General features: G+C 47.9%; 1 protein-coding gene across 20 annotated transcripts; it reads left to right on the top strand.

Moving 5' to 3' along the window:
• The first annotated feature begins 516 nt into the window (after positions 1 to 516).
• On the top strand, positions 517 to 20,323 carry mapk8ip3 (mitogen-activated protein kinase 8 interacting protein 3). Of its 20 annotated transcripts, none has more exons than XM_037476511.2 (34): positions 517 to 1,565; positions 5,353 to 5,473; positions 6,070 to 6,140; positions 6,538 to 6,629; positions 7,086 to 7,109; positions 7,922 to 8,072; positions 8,501 to 8,732; positions 8,874 to 8,976; positions 9,189 to 9,307; positions 9,959 to 9,970; positions 10,564 to 10,581; positions 11,352 to 11,409; positions 11,583 to 11,735; positions 11,859 to 11,916; positions 12,051 to 12,202; positions 12,318 to 12,374; positions 12,468 to 12,638; positions 13,108 to 13,267; positions 13,501 to 13,551; positions 13,833 to 13,922; positions 14,205 to 14,360; positions 14,496 to 14,661; positions 15,268 to 15,495; positions 15,593 to 15,767; positions 15,847 to 15,966; positions 16,054 to 16,134; positions 16,232 to 16,311; positions 16,395 to 16,543; positions 16,629 to 16,800; positions 16,884 to 16,997; positions 17,359 to 17,397; positions 17,814 to 17,978; positions 18,763 to 18,909; positions 19,053 to 20,323. In XM_037476511.2, exons 1-34 carry the CDS (start codon positions 1,260 to 1,262, stop codon positions 19,175 to 19,177), a joined length of 4,116 nt encoding a protein of 1,371 aa, XP_037332408.2. In that variant the 5' UTR covers positions 517 to 1,259; the 3' UTR covers positions 19,178 to 20,323. The 20 variants fall into 20 exon arrangements, with proteins under 20 accessions (XP_037332408.2, XP_037332417.2, XP_037332409.2 ...); XM_037476520.2 differs by having other exon boundaries at positions 13,141 to 13,267; XM_037476512.2 differs by having other exon boundaries at positions 7,925 to 8,072.
• Positions 20,324 to 20,385: the final 62 nt, after the last annotated feature.

Genomic DNA, 20,385 nt, shown 5'->3' on the forward strand with positions numbered 1-20,385 from the left:
CTGATTTACAAATTATTTATATATACGAGCCATTAAGTACAATTAAGTGCTACAATTGGTTTGTGTTTTTAGTCAAAGTATCGTCTTAATGGATGTTGACAGGATATTTCTTTTCATTGATATGTGCAAAAAGAACATTTTACATTTCATTAACACATTACATTTTCTAGTACCAATTTATCAATGTTGTTTAATGAATTAGCTCACTAAGAATAAAGAAATGTTTAGAGACAGTGTCATGATAAAACATATTTTTTAGACACTATTGGGGGTCAAACTACAGATTCACTGAATCCTACAACTCCCGCTATTTAACAAAAAGTTTTAGCAACCAGTTATTTAACCACTGCAGACATGGAAGGCATTAAATAACTTTTTAACTCAGACTTTGAATGCGTTGAGTGGAGCGTTCCTTAAATATATAACAAGCTTGGGTAGCTTTATTTTGAAATCTCCAAACTAAACTTCCGCTGTAGTCCGCCAGATTTGACGCGCCTTGAGTCCGCCGGTTCAATGCAGACGGCGTGACGTCAGCCGGGGTCGGTCAGCTGGCTCCTCCATCCGAGCAGCAGAGAGAGCCTCTCCCATAGGGAGACATCACCATCACCGCCCGAGCCCGGCCAGCTGCGTCGGCCCGCCCGCTGCGAGGCGGATCGAACGTGGAGGAGGCGACATAGTAGCGGATCGGGCGTCGCCGGGGATCGGGGGGCGTTAGATAATTTATTTTAGCAATTTATTTATTTATTTATTTCCCCTGCCAGCAATGGCCGGGGTCCATGGCTGCGGCTGCTGAAAGGCAGGTGCAGTATCCTCGACGAAGGCATCTGTCGTTCCCCGACATGGGCTCGACGAGGGCCGGACCGCCGGCCGGCCCGCTCCACGCCCACTAGTCCCCGGATCGGACGCTCTCTGCGGGGGGAGAAGAGCCGGAGCCGCGCGTGGAGGCGATACAGCGGGCCGGGTGGCAGAGGCAGAGGCAGAGGCGGAAGGGGGGGGGGGGCTCCTTCCATCAAAATATTAGAGGCAGTGATTTCAAGGTTAACCACGGCGGCATTTAACGTTCAGTGAATCTGTTGCCACGGCAACATGGCATCGGCTAATTGATTTCTTTATTCAAAGACTGTGATTGAACGTCGTTTTATGCGCTGAGCGGAAACCCAGAGACGGTCTCGCCTCGACGGGCCTGAAGAAGAAGAAGAAAAAAACAGTTTAGCGCAGCCTCCTCATCTGGAAAAGAGAAGCCGGCTCCAGCTGCCAAGATGATGGAGCTGCAGATAGACGAGGTGGTGTACCAGGACGACTACGGCTCCGGCTCCGTCATGTCGGAGCGGGTGTCGGGCTTGGCCAACAGCATCTACCGGGAGTTCGAGCGGCTGATCCGCAGCTATGACGAGGAGGTGGTGAAGGAGCTGATGCCGCTGGTGGTGAACGTCCTGGAGAACCTGGACGGGGTGCTGACCGAGAACCAGGAGCACGAGGTGGAGCTGGAGCTGCTGAAGGAGGACAACGAGCAGCTCATCACCCAGTACGAGCGCGAGAAGGCGCTGAGGAAGCAGGCGGAGGAGGTGAGTCGGTCCCGGTAGGCCGTTTCCCCGCATCATCACAATCATCCTGTCTGAGACATGTGACTCATGTTAAGGCCTGTGGATGAGCTTATTTTTAGTCTCTAGTGCACTGTTGACACATTTCCAACACTGTCCTATCAAGCTATTACTTGCTTTGTAAAGATGTGAGTCAAGAACCTTAGTTGTCAGAAAATGTAGGACTCATTAAGACATTCAGTGGCACTGTGGATGAAAGGTACGAACCATAGTAAAGCAAGTCCTGCAAAAGGAAAATTGTTTTGAAAAGACACTTTTAATCTTGATACGCGTTCCAAGCGTTAGCAGTGATACCATGAAGAGGTTTGCATTATACAGCCAGTCATGTTGCTTTAAGACATGAATACTGCTGAGTAAATGTAACTTCTACTTCCTTTTATTAAATTTAGTGTTCAGTCCAAACTGTCACAGAAATATATGCATATGTCTGAATAACAGTATTTTAATCGCTTTACTAACTGGACCTTCTTAAGTTTTAAAAATGAGGTTTTACTGTCAACACTACTTCTGTTACTAATGCTACCAACAACACCATTATTACTACAACTATTGACATTGTTTCCACCACTGCAAACATCAACGCTAACTAACAAAAACAGCAATATACAATACTTATGTTTTCTTTAACAAATTAGTAAAACTTTAGGGCTCTGTTATGATGTCTGATCTTCTGCCGAGTTAAATGGTTTTAATGCAAATACCTACGACGACACAGAGTAAGTAAACGCTCGTGTTCACACAGCGTATGGAAATAAAGTGACAGCGCGCAGCTATGACCGATGAAGTGTGCAAGAAAAGTGGACATCAACATTCAACTATTATTATTATTATTATTCCAGCAAATCTTCTTTTTTTCCGTGGGACCAGCGTGCATCACAAAGCAACTTTAAGTCCCATTAACAGAGAGTCACTGTCAGCCCTGCTAGTATCGGCTTAACCTTAAGACCTGCAGTCTGCTCCATCCTCTGCTCCATCCTCTGCTCCATCCTCCGCTCCATCTTCTGCTCTTCCACTGCGTCTCCCTCAGTTATCTAGAGAAGACCCGCTGGTTCACCTTAAGATTTTAGCATATTGAAGCCTATTTCAATGTTATGATTAAAAGAAAAAGCTAAGAGTTGGAGCTGAATGGACTGAGAGTATTGTTTAAATTAAATTACATCGAAACAGAATTTCAAAGTGCCTGTAAACTGAAAGGACAAAATAGGACTTGACATGTAGAACCAACCGTTTCTCGCGTCTGGCAATCAGAGTAGAGAAATGGGGGATGGGATGCCCTGCGATGGGTGGGGAATCATAGGAAATCAATAGTGCACAGGCCGCACTGGAGGAGCACGGCACGCTCAGTTGATTTGTATGTATTAGGAGCAGAAACGGGAGGAAAAAAACAACAACAGAGAAGCGGAATGAGGCTGAGAAAGCTGTGAAGGAAAAGGCTGATACAAAGAAAAGCCAGAGTCTCAGAGCCTGAGGAAAACAATAACGCGCCCTCTCGCAAGACAGCGGGAGCAGCGAGCACAGAGCGGCTCAGATTACAGGGTTATTAGGCTCGAGCTGATGGTAAACAAAGCTCAGCCTCTGCTCATGGAGCCTTCGCCAACACATCCAGGGTCACACACGTTTTCTAAAGCCAGGTTCGCCCATCAGCCGTTCGGTGGCATCTTGGTCCGCCCATCACTTTGTGTCAGTGAGACTTCTCGTCCAGTGCGATATCAGAGTAAGATATCAATCATCTCTGATTATGCCCTATTGACTTCTCTCTTAATGGGATTTGCTTGAGTGGGTTGTGATTGGAAAACAGATTTTATTCGGCTTCAATGCAATTTCTCGGCCTGCGGATTCGAAATGGTCGCAAATGCATTTTCCTAAGACGTCGCTCTTTACATTTAACCTGAGAGCTCTTCTTCAAAGTTATATTATGACAAAAGGAGATGGTTAGAAGCTGAGGGGACTAATTGGTTCATTTTGCTGCTTAAATCCACTCTGCATACAACAATCAAGTAGTGTGTTGTATCATACTGAAGGTCATTATGTTAAAGCTCTTTTGTGTGGTGGATATCAGCTGCATTTCCCTGGTTCCTGTCCCACTGCAGCCAGAGGATTAGAGTATTAAGACTTTGTGGACTTGCTGCACTGAAAAAAGGACGTCATTGTGAACAGCTTTGAATTATCTTTTTTTTTTAAAAAGGCAACGTGAAAGGGAAGCAGTTTCCGCGGTTCCTCAGTTACTGATTTAGAGCACATGTGTCAAACTCATGGCCCGCGGGCCATATCCGGACCGTGAATGAATTATCTTTGGCCCGCATGATCAAATCTATTTAATATTGGAGCTGGCCCGCCGGTATATTGCACGCATTACCATAATACTACAAATCCCACAATGCAGAGTAGATTTTCACAGTAAGAATCGACACAACCGTCTGTAATGACAGCGGTTACCAGGGTAACAAGAGGAGAAAAGTTCATTAACGGATATAAATAAATAATCCTGGTCTGACGTGATGTGTTAGCAGCAGTAGGTGACTACACTCGCTGCTCTTGGCTCCGATATTTATTGTCCACGTATTGTTTTGCTTCAGTGAGCAGAGCAGAGACAGTTTAAGGAGATCGCAGAGTAAACGGTCCGCCACTGGAGTGCATACGACCCGACCTCAGGGATCCGCCACCCCCCCCCCCCATGCACTTAGTATTTGACTCGTGCACTTAGTCTTTGACTCATGCACTTAGTATTTGACTCATGCACTTAGTCTTTGACTCGTGCACTTAGTCTTTGACTCATGCACTTAGTATTTGACTCATGCACTTAGTATTTGACTCGTGCACCTAGTCTTTGACTCATGCATGTAGTATTTGACTCGTGCACTTAGTCTTTGACTCATGCATGTAGTATTTGACTCGTGCACTTAGTCTTTGACTCATGCATGTAGTATTTGACTCGTGCACTTAGTCTTTGACTCATGCACTTAGTATTTGACTCATACACTTAGTATTTGACTCATGCACCTAGTCTTTGACTCATGCACTTAGTATTTGACTCATACACTTAGTATTTGACTCATACACTTAGTCTTTGACTCATGCACTTAGTATTTGACTCATACACTTAGTATTTGACTCATGCACCTAGTCTTTGACTCATGCACTTAGTATTTGACTCATACACTTAGTCTTTGACTCATACACTTAGTCTTTGACTCATGCACTTAGTATTTGACTCATACACTTAGCATTTGACTCATGCACTTAGTATTTGACTCATACACTTAGTCTTTGACTCATACACTTAGTCTTTGACTCATGCACTTAGTATTTGACTCATACACTTAGTATTTGACTCATGCACTTAGTCTTTGACTCATACACTTAGTCTTTGACTCATACACTTAGTATTTGACTCGTGCACTTAGTCTTTGACTCATACACTTAGTCTTTGACTCATGCACTTAGTATTTGACTCATACACTTAGTATTTGACTCATACACTTAGTCTTTGACTCATACACTTAGTCTTTGACTCATACACTTAGTATTTGACTCGTGCACTTAGTCTTTGACTCATACAGTTTCTTTCTCTTAGTCATTCTGAAATGTGGTTGCTGCTTTGAACAATTTCACAAATAAATAAAATGCTGCGTATTGACCAGAAGCATGGCAATGTCATCTGATCAATACACAATCATTAAAGGGTTAAATTTCAAGTTGAGTTTGTGGATATTTTTACAGCTGTGTAAACGCCAGTTTTTTGTGTCATCAGAAATTCATTGAATTCGAGGATGCGTTGGAAGCTGAGAAGAAGGACTTGCAGGTCCAGGTGGAGTTTCTGGAGCTGCAGGGGAAACAGCAGGAGCTCAAGACCAAGAACTACTCGGACCAGAGTGAGTGGACAGACAACAAAACCCCAGGGTATTACTGCAGCTCATGCGGCTGCTTGATGGATGTTCCCGGCAGAGCTAGAGTCATCACACCAGGACGGATGCACCACGAACATCCATGGAATATAACTTTAGATACGCAGGCACGGCTTGGAACTGACATCTAGTTGGGACGAAAAATAAAAACCATGTGGGATTGGGCTTGAGACTTGTACTTAAGGCTCATTACCTGGACATTAGCTGGGTGCTGAAAGGTTTTTTAATGCATTTGATTTATTTAGCTCAGCAGCTAAATACGTGTTTAAGTGTTTTTTCTTCAGATTCACAAAAAAAGTAGACACTAATGCAAAAACGAGCAACTGTTAAAGAGAGTATACACACCATTGTTCATTTGAAATACCTAATCAATACTCCCGTACAGATTTCTGGGGGGTTTTATTTTTCTTTTCTTGTACAACTGCCTTTTTTTTAGGTATTTTGTCTTTTCCTGTCTGGAGTTCAGGCCCAAAGAGCTAAATATTTAAATAATATAACACTGCCATACAAGATAACTGTCAGAGTCCGTCCTGTTGTTGAAATGTTTTCTCTGTGTCTCTAAGTCACTCGGTTGGAGGAGCGAGAATCGGACATGAAGAAAGAGTACAACGCTCTGCACCAGCGCCACACTGAGGTAAGAGCTTCTGCTCTCCTGAATGCTAACATCATATATGTCTGTTTTTTTAAATCAATATGGTCTCTCTGAACTTTTTTGCCTGGTTTTGTTCTTATCTGTCCCTTTAAAGCGTCTTTGGGAACCTAGAAAAGGACTTATTATTATTATTATGAACCTGTGATGATAATAAAAGAAATTATAATAATTATCCTATTATATCTGATTGTACTTTTGAATCATGAAATATTGTATGTAAGTTATTTACAATTTAGTTAATTACATATTGTAGTTATTTAATTATAATCTTCTTAAATGCAACTCTTTTACCTACCCATTTCTCACACTTTTCCACCCTTAAACAATTTCCTCCACCTCTTTTCTCACATGTTTCTCTGTTTCTTTCTGTTCATCACAGATGATCCAGACGTACGTGGAACACATAGAACGATCCAAAATGCAGCAAGCGGGCAGCAACAGCCAATCAGAAACCCCCGGCTGTGGACGAACGTGAGTCCATTTTAACGCGTGACGGCGTAAAAAGATTGTTCCTCTCTCTTTTTTGTTTGTTTGATTTCCTTTTTTATAACGTTCAACTCATCGTCGTGTTGCCGTTGCCGTTTTGTGTTTTTCAAGTCTACGTTCATGCTCAAACATGCTCATTGTGCGTTGATGCCGGCATTCGTGTGTCAGGAGTCATGACGACCAGCAGAGAAGAGAGGACACGATGAGCCTTATGCGAGAGATAATTAAGAAAATAAAGAAAGTTTGGAGTTTTATGATTCCTGCAATTGGACCGCGGGAGGGTGCTGTAGCAGAGCCACAGTGTTCTGTGCATCAGTAACACTTATTCGATGTGTGTGTGTGAGTGAATGTTTCTCTATGTTCCCATGTGTCATGGCACGTTCTCTAATCACGGTCTGTCTGTCTTGCTGGCTTGCTCTCTGTTGGCTGCTGTTTGCACAGTCAACGCCACACATGGAGGAGAAGGTAAATCCATTATGGTCCCCACACCTGCCCCAACGTCTCCCCCCTTGCCTCCGCCGTATCAACCGGTCTGCTTCACACTTAAAAACGTGACTTAGGATTTGCCCCTCCTCATATTTTTTCCTCACCTCAAGAAATATTTATTCAGCTTTATTAGTTATTCATGCTTGCGACAACAATTTGTCAATGGTGTCAATAATGTTGCATTCTCATTGCAAATAATGATATGGGAAATGGGTCAGAGGTCATGTTAAGCATCAGTTGTCCAGTTTTCTGCTCTTCCTCCCTCATGAGCTGCAAGTCCGTCCGTCTGTCTGCTCTGCTTGTTTCATCTGTCATACATACTGCAGTTTAATGTATTTATATTAAGCAATCAAGAAAGAGGCAGACTCTTATACAGTTCTTCTACTATTTTATTTTCTCATAAAAATGTCCTCATTACACAAAAAGTAACAATTTAAGATGTGCATGAGAAGGTTTGTAAAACACCAAATCTGAGTAGAAGTGGAAACAGTTATTTGCAAACATTTGCACACACACAGCTTCAGGTAGTTTGACTGTAACTGCACATAGTTAATCAACCATACGGGAGCTCATTCCCGTGTTGTTCGTTTATAGAATTACATTTACACTTATGTCCAGACAGACTCCATAAAGGGAACCAGTACAGGCTGGAAAAGTTGTCCAGGTTTTTCTGTGCCTTGAGTCAATCGCATGAAAACCTTCGGCCTTGGACACGAACATAATAACAAGTGTAAAGAGCCAACAACTGGCCTCGCGTTAATCTCCACCCTTCTCTGTGTGTCCTGGGCCAGCAGCAAAGCGGAGCGCCCTCCTTCACTGAGCCTGTACCCCAGCGGCGAGGGCATGGTACGTGGGGGTCTCGGGGGGGCTAAGATGATGCCCGGGAAAGACATCTGGCAGGTCAGCGAGCTCGGACGGTCCACCTTCTGCTCTGCCCATCAGGTGGGAGACGGACAGCGGCCTCGTCCTCCCACACGACCACCACCCGAGCACGGGGGGAGTGGAAAGGGGGAGGGGGCGGGGGGCCTTCACTGCTGCCCCTCCCGCTAGCCACACCCACACGCATCACGTCCCCCTCCCACTCCTGCTAGTGTGACGGTTCAATTCACATCCAACTCGGACAAAAAGTCCCATTTGGTTTGTTCCGTATGTTCACTCAAGCAAACCGGGTCCATTTTATTTACTTTTCCACTCCTGCACAATAAATTAGAATGTCCCGAATGACACGTTATGTATCTATAATATATATATATATATATATATATATGCACTATAAAACCATCGGAGCTGCTCACAAGAAAGTCGCTGTTGACTCTTACTGGTGGTGGTGAAGGGTCTAATAGTCATCGTCTCCGACCCCCCCCCCCCAGGAGGACGGATCAGAGTCCGACTCTGTGGCGGCCACGCCCAGCAGCGCGGGAAGCAAGTCCAACACGCCCACCTCCTCCGTCCCCTCCGCCACCGTCACCCCCATCAACGAGGGCTTCCTGCCGCAATCCGAGTTTGACGCCATGCGGGCCGGGAACCGCAGGAAAAGTGCCAAGAGGCTCAGCCGGAATATGGAGGTGCAGGTGTCCCAGGAAACCAGGAATGTCAGCATCGGTGAGGCAGCGCTCCCAAACGGGGTCGATCCCCCTCCCGAGAATCGAGGCGATGCAAAGTGAAGCAAATAATACCATCCCAAATCCGTACAGTCCTCGAAACGTACTAAAGTTGCGCTGTGTTCCTCGCGTCTCTTCCCAGGCATGGGAAGCAGCGACGAGTGGTCCGAGTTCCAGGAGATCATTGATTCCACCCCGGAGCTGGACATGTGTGTGGACCCCCGAGTGTACGGAGGAGGCAACAGGTACGAATGCGCCGCGGTGCCTCTCGTGCAGCTGTGGGATGCAAATGCCAATTAGTGAGCATCCTCGCTCTGTTTATTCCTCGTCGAAGGACGGCCGTGTGCTGTTTGTGCAGATGCTGGATGCTGCCACAAATGTCCAAAATCGTTACATTTACATGAGTTACATGAGTTTTTTTTTTGTCGTCTCATGACATCCACGTGTGTCCTTTCAGCCCCTCACAGGGCATAGTGAACGAGGCCTTCGGCATCAACACCGACTCTCTCTACCACGAGATCAAAGACGCCAAGTCGGACATCATCGGCGATGTAGACGCGGGTGCCGAGCTGCTAGGTACGGAACGGGACGTTGCCTGCAAAAAAAAAGCGTCCGTTTGATCAGTTTAAACTTAAGCACCTCAATCGGCAATATCCTACTCCCTCGGTCAGTGGTGAGTATTTCTCTTCTGACTCCTTTCGGGAGGTGGTTGGATTCAGATCCCCAAAGGGCAGGAAGTGGCGGCGGATGCATGCGCGCAGCACATCGGGCTCCTGCCTTGCGTCGAGCCGGACGCCCCACGCGGCGCTGTGTGAATGTGAACGTCTCTGACCTTTGACCTCTGCATGGCGCCGTGCAGCAGCCTCATCTCTGAGTCACATCATGAAAGAAAAAAAAGAGAAAAACACATACCGCCCCTCTCTGGCTGCACGCCCATTCACGCAGTTACTTTAATCATTTCTATTTATTCATTTTATTTCCCTATTTTATTGTGCACAGGCACATTAAATGCTGATGAAACCGATCCTATTTTTGTTGATTTTGAAGTTGATTTTATTATTTCTCTGATGTTTTTTTCATTCATTTATTGTCCATGTGATTTAGTTTGTCTTATTTTATGGATTGTTTTGGTTTTAGATTGATCTTCGGAGCTTTCTTGTCTATCTGATAACTTCTCACCCGTTTCTTTTTTCCCTTTTTATGTGCTTCTGCTGGTGACACCCATAGGGGAGTTCTCAGGTGTGTATCTGAACATGCAGTGGTTGGTATATATATATTATTTTTTATTTTGTCAACTCCTATCCCACATCTAAGAGCCGTTATAACCAGTGTCTTCAAAGTTGAAATGGGCTCATTGCTACTATTATGCTGCTATTTCATTATTAGAATTATATGTATTCATTTGAGATATGTAGATGATGTAGGAGAAGCCTAATATCCAAATTTCATTCAGTTAAAGCTTTTTTTGTGTTACTTTAAAGTCACAGTAAAATAAGTGAAGTCTTCAGTTTCATTCCTTGGACTTGCATTGTATTGACATCACACTTAAAGTACATCCTATTGGTTTGGAGCCATGCGCCCAGCTTCACCTTCAAATAGGAAGTGGCATTTGATGAGGTCACCTGACCTACCCCCTTGTTCCAGTTTGAGGGCCAAACAGCAGCCTTTGTGTTCTTAAGCCCTTCTTCAAGTCCAGAATATAAATGCTTATTAGCATCTTGTCTCTTCCACTCTTGTCCTTCTCTTTTACCTCTCTGATCTGTGGCCTCTCCTCTTCATCTCTCCAACCTCTCTCCCTTCCCTTCTTCTTCTTCTTCTTCTTTTGCCTCCAGTTCGTGATGATTTCTTCGGTAAGGCGCCCTGTGCCCCACGCTCATGGGCACATTTGCTTGTCGTGTCGTTCCTTGGCCTCCAGCTCACTCGTTCCGGTTCCTTCTTTGTGTTTTTTTTTTCTTTTTTCTTTTTTGTGTGGCTTTGTAATGACATTTTGTGCCACTTGTGCATCTCAAATACCTAAACGTAGCTAATGTTTAGATATCTGTCAATAACGAGCTGCTCATTTAGAATTAGACGACCCTTTATGAGGGACACTGAGAGAGAAAGATGCTGAAAACTGTCTTGGCTTTTTCTTTAGTTTTTTTTTCCAAATCATTCTCTGAGTTGAAATCTCTGCTTAAAGTGTGCTTGGCTTCTGTTGCACAGTGCTTGCTGCTTGCACGTTCACTTCATAATTTAGGTCCAGCACTGATTGAAATGATAAGGATTTGATATCAAAGTCAACTGGTGCGCACTCATGGAACCGGGTAAAGCTTTGATCCGATCACATGATGTATTTTGAGGGGAGGAACTGTCGTGGTTGTCTGTCTCCATCATAAATTAAATAGTTTCATGGGTGTATAGTCATTGTTCTCCCAATATTTACCACCAGACCCAATTCAGCTTCCCTGTTAATATGAGTGCTTCAATCAATAATGTGTTGATTCATTTTCATTTCATTTATTTATTTAATAACTTTTGGGTGGAGGTTTAATTTGCTCTTCAAAAGACAACCACTGGATCTATTCTGGATGGTTTGTTTTGTGTGTGGCGATTAACGGGGACGTGAACGTGACTCTTTCAGGGATGGGCAAAGAGGTGGAGAACCTTCTGACGGAGAACAAACAGCTCCTGGAGACAAAGTAAGACCAAGCGTGTGTTTTCTGCAGTAGCGTTAATCCTTTTAAACATTTTTTTCCCTTCCATTCTTTCAGATGTCTCTTCTGCAGACTGAAAGATTTTCTCTTAAACACGAGACCCTTTTAGCCGGCTTTCAAGCCTCACTTCCTTTCTCTCTGTGCCCTTTGCTCGACAGAAACGCTCTCAACATTGTGAAAAATGACCTCATTGCCAAAGTGGACGAGCTGTCGGGGGATCAGGAGGTGCTGAGGGAGGAGGTGGAGGCCCTGAGGCAATCCAAGAACAAGGTGGACGCCAGAGTCAAGGAGCTGGAAGAAGAACTCAAGAGGTGAAAAGGCGAAAAGGAGAACACGTTTCCTATTTATATATATTGTCATTCAGGTATTTTTCATAAATTCAGCTCAGGAAGAAGAAATACGATGTGTTTGACTGTGTTGCTTCTGGGCCGCAGGTTAAGAGCAGAGGCTCTGGGGATGTCCCGGGACTCCAAGGACGAAGGAGGTGATGATGTGAGTGAGATTTGTGCATCGTATTTGAATACATTAAAAACACGACGTAAACTCCTCGAGCTCGAGGGAGGAAATCCCGTTTTTTTTTTTTAACGCGGCGTGCACCACTGAACACGTTGCTCTCGTGGGGCCAGTTTTCATCGCCCATGCAGGACGGCGACATGACCATGACGCAGCGGCGGCGGTTCACCCGGGTGGAGATGGCCCGCGTGCTGATGGAGAGGAATCAGTACAAAGAGAGGCTGATGGAGCTGCAGGAGGCCGTGCGGTGGACGGAGATGATCAGGTGGACGAAGGCTAAACCTTTCAAGCTTGCATTGGGCCACGTGCTCACATGTCTATTTTAGTGAGCTTAATTTCTTGTCCCTTCTTGTTTTGACTTCTCTTTATTTCCCTCTCAGGGCGTCCAGGGAGAATCCTCAAATCTCAGAGAAAAAGAAGTCCACCATCTGGCAATTGTGAGATTCTACTTGCTTAATCCTTTTTTTTTAAACTTAAAGCACAGGTTTACCGCATTAATGATCCTCATCTTCTCCTCCTGCGTCCACCAGCTTCGCGCGTCTCTTCAGCACGTCGTCCAGCCCTCCGCCCGTGAAGCGGCCGTACTACAGCGTCAACATCCACTACAAGTCGCCCTCCCCCGCCGGTTTCTCCCAGCGACGCAGCCACACCATGTGTCAGATCTCCACCTCCAACCGCACGCTGGAGTTCTTCCCCGAAGAGTGAGCGGGCCGCCGGGGCTGCACGCGCCGCTAGAACCTCTGAACCGTGAACGCCGGGCCGCTTTAATTGATCTTGAGGCTTTTTTTGGGGGGGGGCTTTTTTGGCTGCTGCACGAATGGGCGATAAGAGAAGGTCTTTAGTAACGGATGGTAGAAGTTGTAAAGAAAACACTAAATACCTTAATATACCTAAATATTTCCATTGTAAGGCTCACACAAACACAGACACACAAATACATCACTGCTCACATAGACACAAATTCTAAACCCCTAAAAATACTGTTTTTGCTTAAGCCTAGAATAAAGCCCAGTTTAACTTGTGCCGATAACAACTGCTGTTGCTGCATTTCTCCTCTCATCCTCGCTGCTGGCTGGCCAGGCTGCTAACGCTTCGCTGTTTTCTCTCTCTGCTCCTCCTCCCCCCCCTGCTCCCCTCCTCTTCTCCTCCCCCCCCCCCCCTTGCTTCCAGACTGGCCAGTAACAGTGTTGCGTCTCTCCTCAGTGACTCGGCACTGTTGGCCCGCCGAGAGCAGCGGCGCGAGCAGTACCGGCAGGTCCGCGAGCACATGCGCCGCGATGACGGCATCATGCAGGCCTGTGGCTGGAGTGTGCCATCTCGCTTCAAACCGGTACACACACACACACACACACACACACACACACACACACACACGCACACACACGCGCACCCGGCCTACAGGTCAGCGACCTTGATTTTGGATTGCGTTTATAAAAGTGTGTGTTACTGATCATTTTCTTCCTAATCAGCCCCTTTACACGTCTCCTCGGCTTTATTTGCGCCGTAAGCTTGATGTAATTTGAGTGTTGGAAGGCGAGTGGCTTTAACTGCGCTCTCCCACAGCCCGGAGGTCAGACCGACAGCGCTCAGGAGTCTCCGCTGAAGAGGCCACAGGCGAGTGAGACCCAAACAGAACCTTGGCTTCCCTTCTCTCGCTCTCACCTCCCTGAAAACATGTCCACGTGTCCAACACAGACATGTTCTGCACTTTGCAAGTGGTTTTTGACATAAATAAACAGCTGAATGAACAGCGGCAGCTAACTTCATTTCTTGGAACACAGTTTTGTGTATTTCTGTTATTTCTGGTGACCCGTTGTTTACTAAGTAGTTTAATTTTGGGACAGCTTAATTCACTTCTTGCCTACTGACATCTTGCCACCGCCTCCTGTTCTTAGACCACTGTCGAGAAAGAGGACAACCGCATGAAGAACGTCCCGGTGCCGGTGTACTGCCGTCCTCTGGTGGAGAAGGACCCCAACAGGAAGGTGAGACTTTCAGAGGACGTGAAGTAGTTTGACTGCTAAAATGTGACATTTAACCCGTTTAAAACGTGTAACTAAAATCATGATTTGTGATTAAACAACTCCTATGAAAGCCAATCTTCAGGAACCTAAGTAATGAGACTGTTTGGGGAAAACAAGCTTGAAGGAACAGGGCACTGACCCCAAATTACGATTTTAGAAAGGCCAAGTAGCATCTAAGTCACTCCCGGGTGTTCGGGTGACACTTCCGTCTCAATGTGTGTGTGTGTGTGTGTGTGTGTGTAGTTGTGGTGTGCAGCGGGGGTGGACCTGACGGGGTGGAGGGCCAGCAGCCAGGAGTCGCTGGCAGCCAAAGCGGCGTCGGGCGGCAGCGACCCGCTGCACGCCGAGGAGAACGCAGCCGGCAAGAAGAGCAGCCACGGCTCGCCGGAGAAGAGGAAGGTAGCGAATCGCACGTACACCAACGCTGTCATCGAATATATATATATACAGCGTTTAGGATTGTCTCAAAACGCGGGTTTCTCCTCTCTCTCCGCCCTCCTCCACCCCCGCCCCCGCCCCCCCCCCCCCGCCCAGTCAAAGGAGCTGCAGGAGACGGACACCATGAACAGCCGAGTGTGGATCCTCACCAGCACCCACTCGGCCAGCAAGGTGGTCATCATCGATGCCAACCAGCCGGGCTCGCTGGTCGACCAGTTCAACGTCTGCAACGCCCACGTGCTCTGCATCTCCAGTGTCCCAGGTGATTCCCCCCCCCCCCCCCCCTACAGGCATTCTAACACGCCCAAGGTGTCAAACGACTAAAATCATTAATCACGATTGATCGCATTCATGTTATAGTTAACTCACAATTAATCACACATTTTTATCTATTCTAAATATCCCTTCATTTATTTTTTTCCCATCCTTTTTCTTTCATTTTAATGCTCTTATCAACATGGAAAAGTGGATCGGCTTGCTTTATGCAAATGTTTTATTTGACTGAAAAACAACATTGCCAAACAAAATTTGAAAAAGCCTTTAGTTCAGTTAAACCATGGCTTAATGTTTTCTTTGGCTGTGAACAAAGCAGTCAGGCCTCTTATTTCAGAATCAATGAACCGTAACAGTCAGGTTACCAATAAAAGGGAAGCCTCCTACTTTACTTTCAGCTACTCAAACAGACAGGCCTGTTGACACAACCTTAATCTCTCTAATCGTTAAAATGAGTTCGCACTGACGTCGTTAATAACGCGCTTAACTGACAGCACTGAGATGAATGCAAATGAGCACCGCCTATTGGTCAAGAGGAATCGGAGGGGTGGTGATGCGTTGGATGCGTTTGTGTGTGTGTGTTTCGGGTGTCCAGCCGCCAGCGAGAGCGACTACCCGGCGGGAGAGATCGTGCTGGACCCCGGCGACGGGGGAGGAGCGGGAGGCGGCGGCGGAGGCGGCGGCGGAGGCGGCGACGACGGCGGCGGCGGCGTGGAGGGCATGCTGGCCGGCATCACCCTCGTCGGCTGCGCCACCAACTGCAGCGTCGCCCGCAGCAACTGCTCCTCGCGCACCGACACGCCCATCCTGGACAAAGGTCAAGGTGGGTTCGTCCGCCCTCGCGGAGAAAGGTGTCACGTGGACCGTTTTTTTTTCTTTGTGTGTGTGTGTGTGTGAACGGTGTTTTTTTATGCGTTCAGCTCCCAGCGCCCCCGTCATGAACGGGAAGATCCACCCGGCCCAGTCGGCCGAGGAGGCCACCGAGGCCACCGAGGTGCCCGAGTCCACGGCCGAGCTGAGGTCCGGACCCCCGGGACCCTGCACGGAGCACGTGTTCACCGACCCCCAGCCTCGTCTGTCCGACGCTTCCGACAGGTGAGCGGATCAAACGCCGCCCGGATGCCCTTTAACTGGAAAAGATCATGGAGTGAATGCCGTCCGTCCACACACACAGAAGCGCCGGTCAGTCCAAAGAGGAAACCTCTCAGCCCGCCGAGTCGGAGGACGGAGGTGAGGAGAGCAAGAACTACACCAGCGTGGCCCCCACCATGTGGCTCGGCGCCCAGAACGGCTGGTGAGTCGCGCACAAGTCACGCGCTGGATCAGACCCACCCGAGTGGCGCATAACGTGACGCGTGCGGCTGTGGTTTCTCCCTTCAAGGCTCTACGTCCACTCGGCGGTCGGGAACTGGAAGAAGTGCCTCCACTCCATCAAACTCAAAGACTCGGTGCTCAGTCTGGTGTAAGTGGTGCCGACGGTTGAACAGCGTTGCGTAGTTTGGTCCGTGCGGACTCCCCCCCTGTGACCGCAGCGCACCCACCTCCTCTCTCCACTGCAGACACGTGAAAGGCCGCGTGCTGGTCGCCCTCGCCGACGGGACGCTCGCCATATTCCACAGGTCGGAGGGTAAGCCCACTCGTGCGTGACCTTCTCCTCGCCGCTGTTTGTCGCGCTTTCGTGGTGACGTGAGAGCAACCCGGTGACCCGTTGTCCACCCACAGATGGCCAGTGGGATTTGTCCAACTACCACCTCATGGACCTGGGCCGCCCCCACCACTCCATCCGCTGCATGGCGGTCGTGCACGACAAGGTCTGGTGCGGCTACAAGAACAAGATCCACGTCATCCAGCCCAAGAGCATGCAGATCGAGGTGAGTTCATGACCACGGGACCGACGGCGACGACACTTGAGTCCACCCCCCCCCCCCGAACTCACGCTTTCACGGGCCTCCGCAGAAGTCCTTCGACGCCCACCCCCGCCGGGAGAGTCAGGTGCGGCAGCTGGCGTGGATCGGGGACGGCGTGTGGGTGTCGATCCGGCTGGACTCCACCCTGCGCCTCTACCACGCGCACACCCACCAGCACCTCCAGGACGTGGACATTGAGCCCTACGTCAGCAAGATGCTGGGTGAGGAGTTGAACCACGTAACGTGAGCGGGTGCTCCCCCCCCCTCCCCCGTCCTCCGGTCACTCTCTGGTTGTGATTCACAGGCACCGGCAAGCTGGGCTTCTCCTTCGTGAGAATCACCGCCCTGCTGATCGGCGGGAACCGGTTGTGGGTGGGAACCGGGAACGGCGTGATCATCTCCATCCCGCTGACAGAGAGTGAGTCCCATAGGCGGGGGGGGGGCAAACGGCTTGGGACCAAACGGCTTCGCCTCCGTCATGTGGTCACGTAACACCTTGGGAAACAGAGCCTCCGCGTAGAGACGGTTGTTTTCCTGGTCGCATCATGAGGCCGCTATGCGGGGCCCGTGTGGGTGACGTTCTCCACGCGCCGCCTTCCACTCCCCCCCCACCCCACTGAACTCTTTTCTTTCCATCCTTCCGTCCCCCCCCCCCCCCCCCCTCAGTGGCTCTTTCACCGACGGTCTCAGTCTTAACTGTTGCTGTCCTCTTTCTCCTCTGCTACCCCTCCTCCTCCTCCTCCTCCTCCCTTCTCCACCTCTGCCTCCGCCTTCTGTAGCAGTGGTCCTTCACCGGGGACAGCTCCTTGGTTTGAGGGGTAAGTGGGAGCCCCCCCCCCCCCTCCTTACGTTGTGATTTACCTTCACGCCTCCATGCTCCCCTGCAGATTTCTTTATGCTCACGTAGATGTGAAGGCCTTTGAATATCAGGTCCTCTAAAAGTCTCATCCTTTGACTTCTTACTGGTCACATGTGAGCATGTCGTTGCTTTGCATGTTATTATTTATCGTGCTTCACTACCAGATCCATCGCATGGACAATGTGTGCTTTATTACTATATATTTTATATTCTATTTATAATATCTCTTCTAATTTTCAGTTGAACTGTGGAAATATTTGGATTTTGTGTGTTTTTTTTCCACCTGTATCGTCCGCAAATGATTTTCCATTGAAAAACCGCCGGTTGCTTAGTTTCCCCCCCCCCCCCCCCACCTCTGGGTTCTTCATCCCTCAGCCAACAAGGTGTCCCCCACGTCGTCCAGCGGAGTGATCCATGTGTACGGGGACGACGGCTCTGAGAAGAGCACCGGCAGCTTCATCCCTTACTGCTCCATGGCACAGGCCCAGCTCTGTTTCCATGGACACCGCGACGCCGTCAAGTTCTTTGTCTCCGTACCCGGTGAGCAGAGAGCCCGCCTGCGCCTGTCCGCGTCCACGTGACCATGTTCACTCGCCAACTTGACCAACTTTACAATCCCCCCCCCCCCCCCCCTCAAAGTTAAATATCAGCTTCAGCAAGTTTGGAATAAATATCCTCTTTTTGGCCACAACTCCAGGAATCGACCACAATTTCATACAACACACTATACCATGACTCTGTTGTTAAATCTTTAACATATTAAAGAGATATTCTTTACTATGATTTTTTAAATAACTATTAAATTCTCGATGAACTAAAAATACTTTCTTCTGCTTACTACATTATACTAGAACTTTTTATACATATACTACATAAAACAACATACTACACAACTTTTTTTTTTACATACTATGAAGTTCTTGTTGCATATAATACTGTGATATTTTGTGACATAGTACACTACAACATCATTAGAAAAACCTAAAGTATTTTGTTTGCTCGTTTTTCTTGCTCTTTTGTCTGGTTTTGATCTGTCTGTCTTTACAAAGCGTCTTTGGGTATCTAGAAAAACTAAAAGTATTATTTTATGAAATACTCTCATGTATATGGTAAAACTATATATACTACATACTAGATTATGCCTTTTTGCTGCCATTTTCAGCTCATAAACTATGACAATTTTGTGATTTTCTTTTTGAACATTTCTTTTGATGTACTCCGTTTTTACGACAGTTACTCACAAACATCTGTCCAAGCAATGTCTTTTTGCACCAAACGGTGTTAAATCCCAACCTGAACACCGTTTTTTTTTCCTGTGCGGCAGGCAACGTTCTGGCCACGTTGAACGGCAGCGTGCTGGACAGTCCGTCGGAGGGTCAGGGGTCAACAGCGGCCCAAGAGACGGAGGCCCAGAGCGTTCACAACGTGCTGGTGCTGAGTGGAGGAGAGGGCTACATCGACTTCCGTATAGGTCAGAGGTCACGCCACAGAAACCACACACACACACGTATGCGTTATTCAGAACTGAGTGATGAGCTAATAAACATTAAAAACATGTTGCTGTTCCTTCAATTGAACCGGATGCTCCGTCCCCCCCCCCCCCGGTGTCCTCAGGAGACGGAGAGGACGACGAGACGGAGGAAGGAGACGGCGGTGGGACCTCACAGGTCAAACCCGCGTTGTGTAAAGCCGAGCGAAGCCATATCATCGTCTGGCAGGTGTCGTACATCCCCGAGTGACCCCCCCCCCTCCGGCCCCCCCTGGATCTGCTTCAACGCCCGCTCACCTCCTTAAAGAAATCTCTTCCTGCCCCCTAAAGCTTCCAGCCAAACCTTGTAATTATCCCTGGTCCTGTAAAAGTTCCCCCCCCCCCCCATGGCTCTAAAAACGACCCCTCAAAGCCGCGTACTGTCCCGTGTGACTATTATACCCCCCCTCCCCCCCGCCCCGTCACCGTGTAACTTTAATGCCTTGTAAGTACCTCCTCTGATCTAGTATCTGCCTGCCATCCTGTCTCTGTCCCCTCCAGGGTCGTTGTAACCCGGCCTCATAACTACCTCCCTCCTCTGTGTGGCTCCTATATTCACCCTGTGAGCGCACTGTGTCTCCTCCTCTATTTACCTCCACAGTCCTGCATCCGCCCCCCCCCCCCCCCCCCCCCCAGTTACTCCTCTTCTTCCTCCACTTAGTTTGTCAGCCGCGAAGCCTCCTCCACCTCCTGTTATACTGCAAAGGCCAGGGGCCGCATCATTACCAATAACTAAAAGAAAGAAAAGACAAGGTACAGAAATAGGAATGAAAACGCTGACTTGCATTTCCACCAGGAATCCATTTTTTTCCCAACTTGCTGATCAGCATTCATTGATCGATGGTGCCATCGTATCTTTGAGTGGGTTTTTGGGATGAGGTGTCTACAGGTCGTGAGAGAGGAAAAACAACACCAAGGATTTGACTTTCTAGCGTATAGCAAACACTTTTGACAACAGCAGCAGCATGCAAGGTCCAAATATCATTTCAAACAGAAGTTTGGGCTTTTTTTTTTGGGCTGTTCCCCTAAAATATTTTGCATCCAATGTTCCTTATTCAAAGAGGCTCGATTTAATGACTTTCTACCGTGACGAAACCCCCCCACCCCACCCCTCGTGGAGGAAGAGTTGACTTTGTGTTTTGGCAGACAGGAAGCAAAGAGTCCGGCTGCAGTGTGTGTGTGTGTGGGGGGGGGTGGGGGGGGTGGGGGTTCAGCGCTCCTCTCGCTCCTCCATCAGAAAACGGACAACACGTGACGCGGATGAGCAGCGGTGTGTTTTGTCGTTGTGTGTACAGGGATTATTTGTAAAGGTCCAGGCGCTCTGAAGCCCCTCCTCTTTGTTCAGTATGACTCTCATGCATTGATCTCTTATTTGTGTGGATTAAATATTAAAGATATTTGTGTGCTGACAAAACGTAG

The sequence above is a fragment of the Pungitius pungitius genome, chromosome 12, assembly GCF_949316345.1.
Source record: "Pungitius pungitius chromosome 12, fPunPun2.1, whole genome shotgun sequence".
Classification (NCBI taxonomy): Eukaryota; Metazoa; Chordata; class Actinopteri; order Perciformes; family Gasterosteidae; genus Pungitius; species Pungitius pungitius.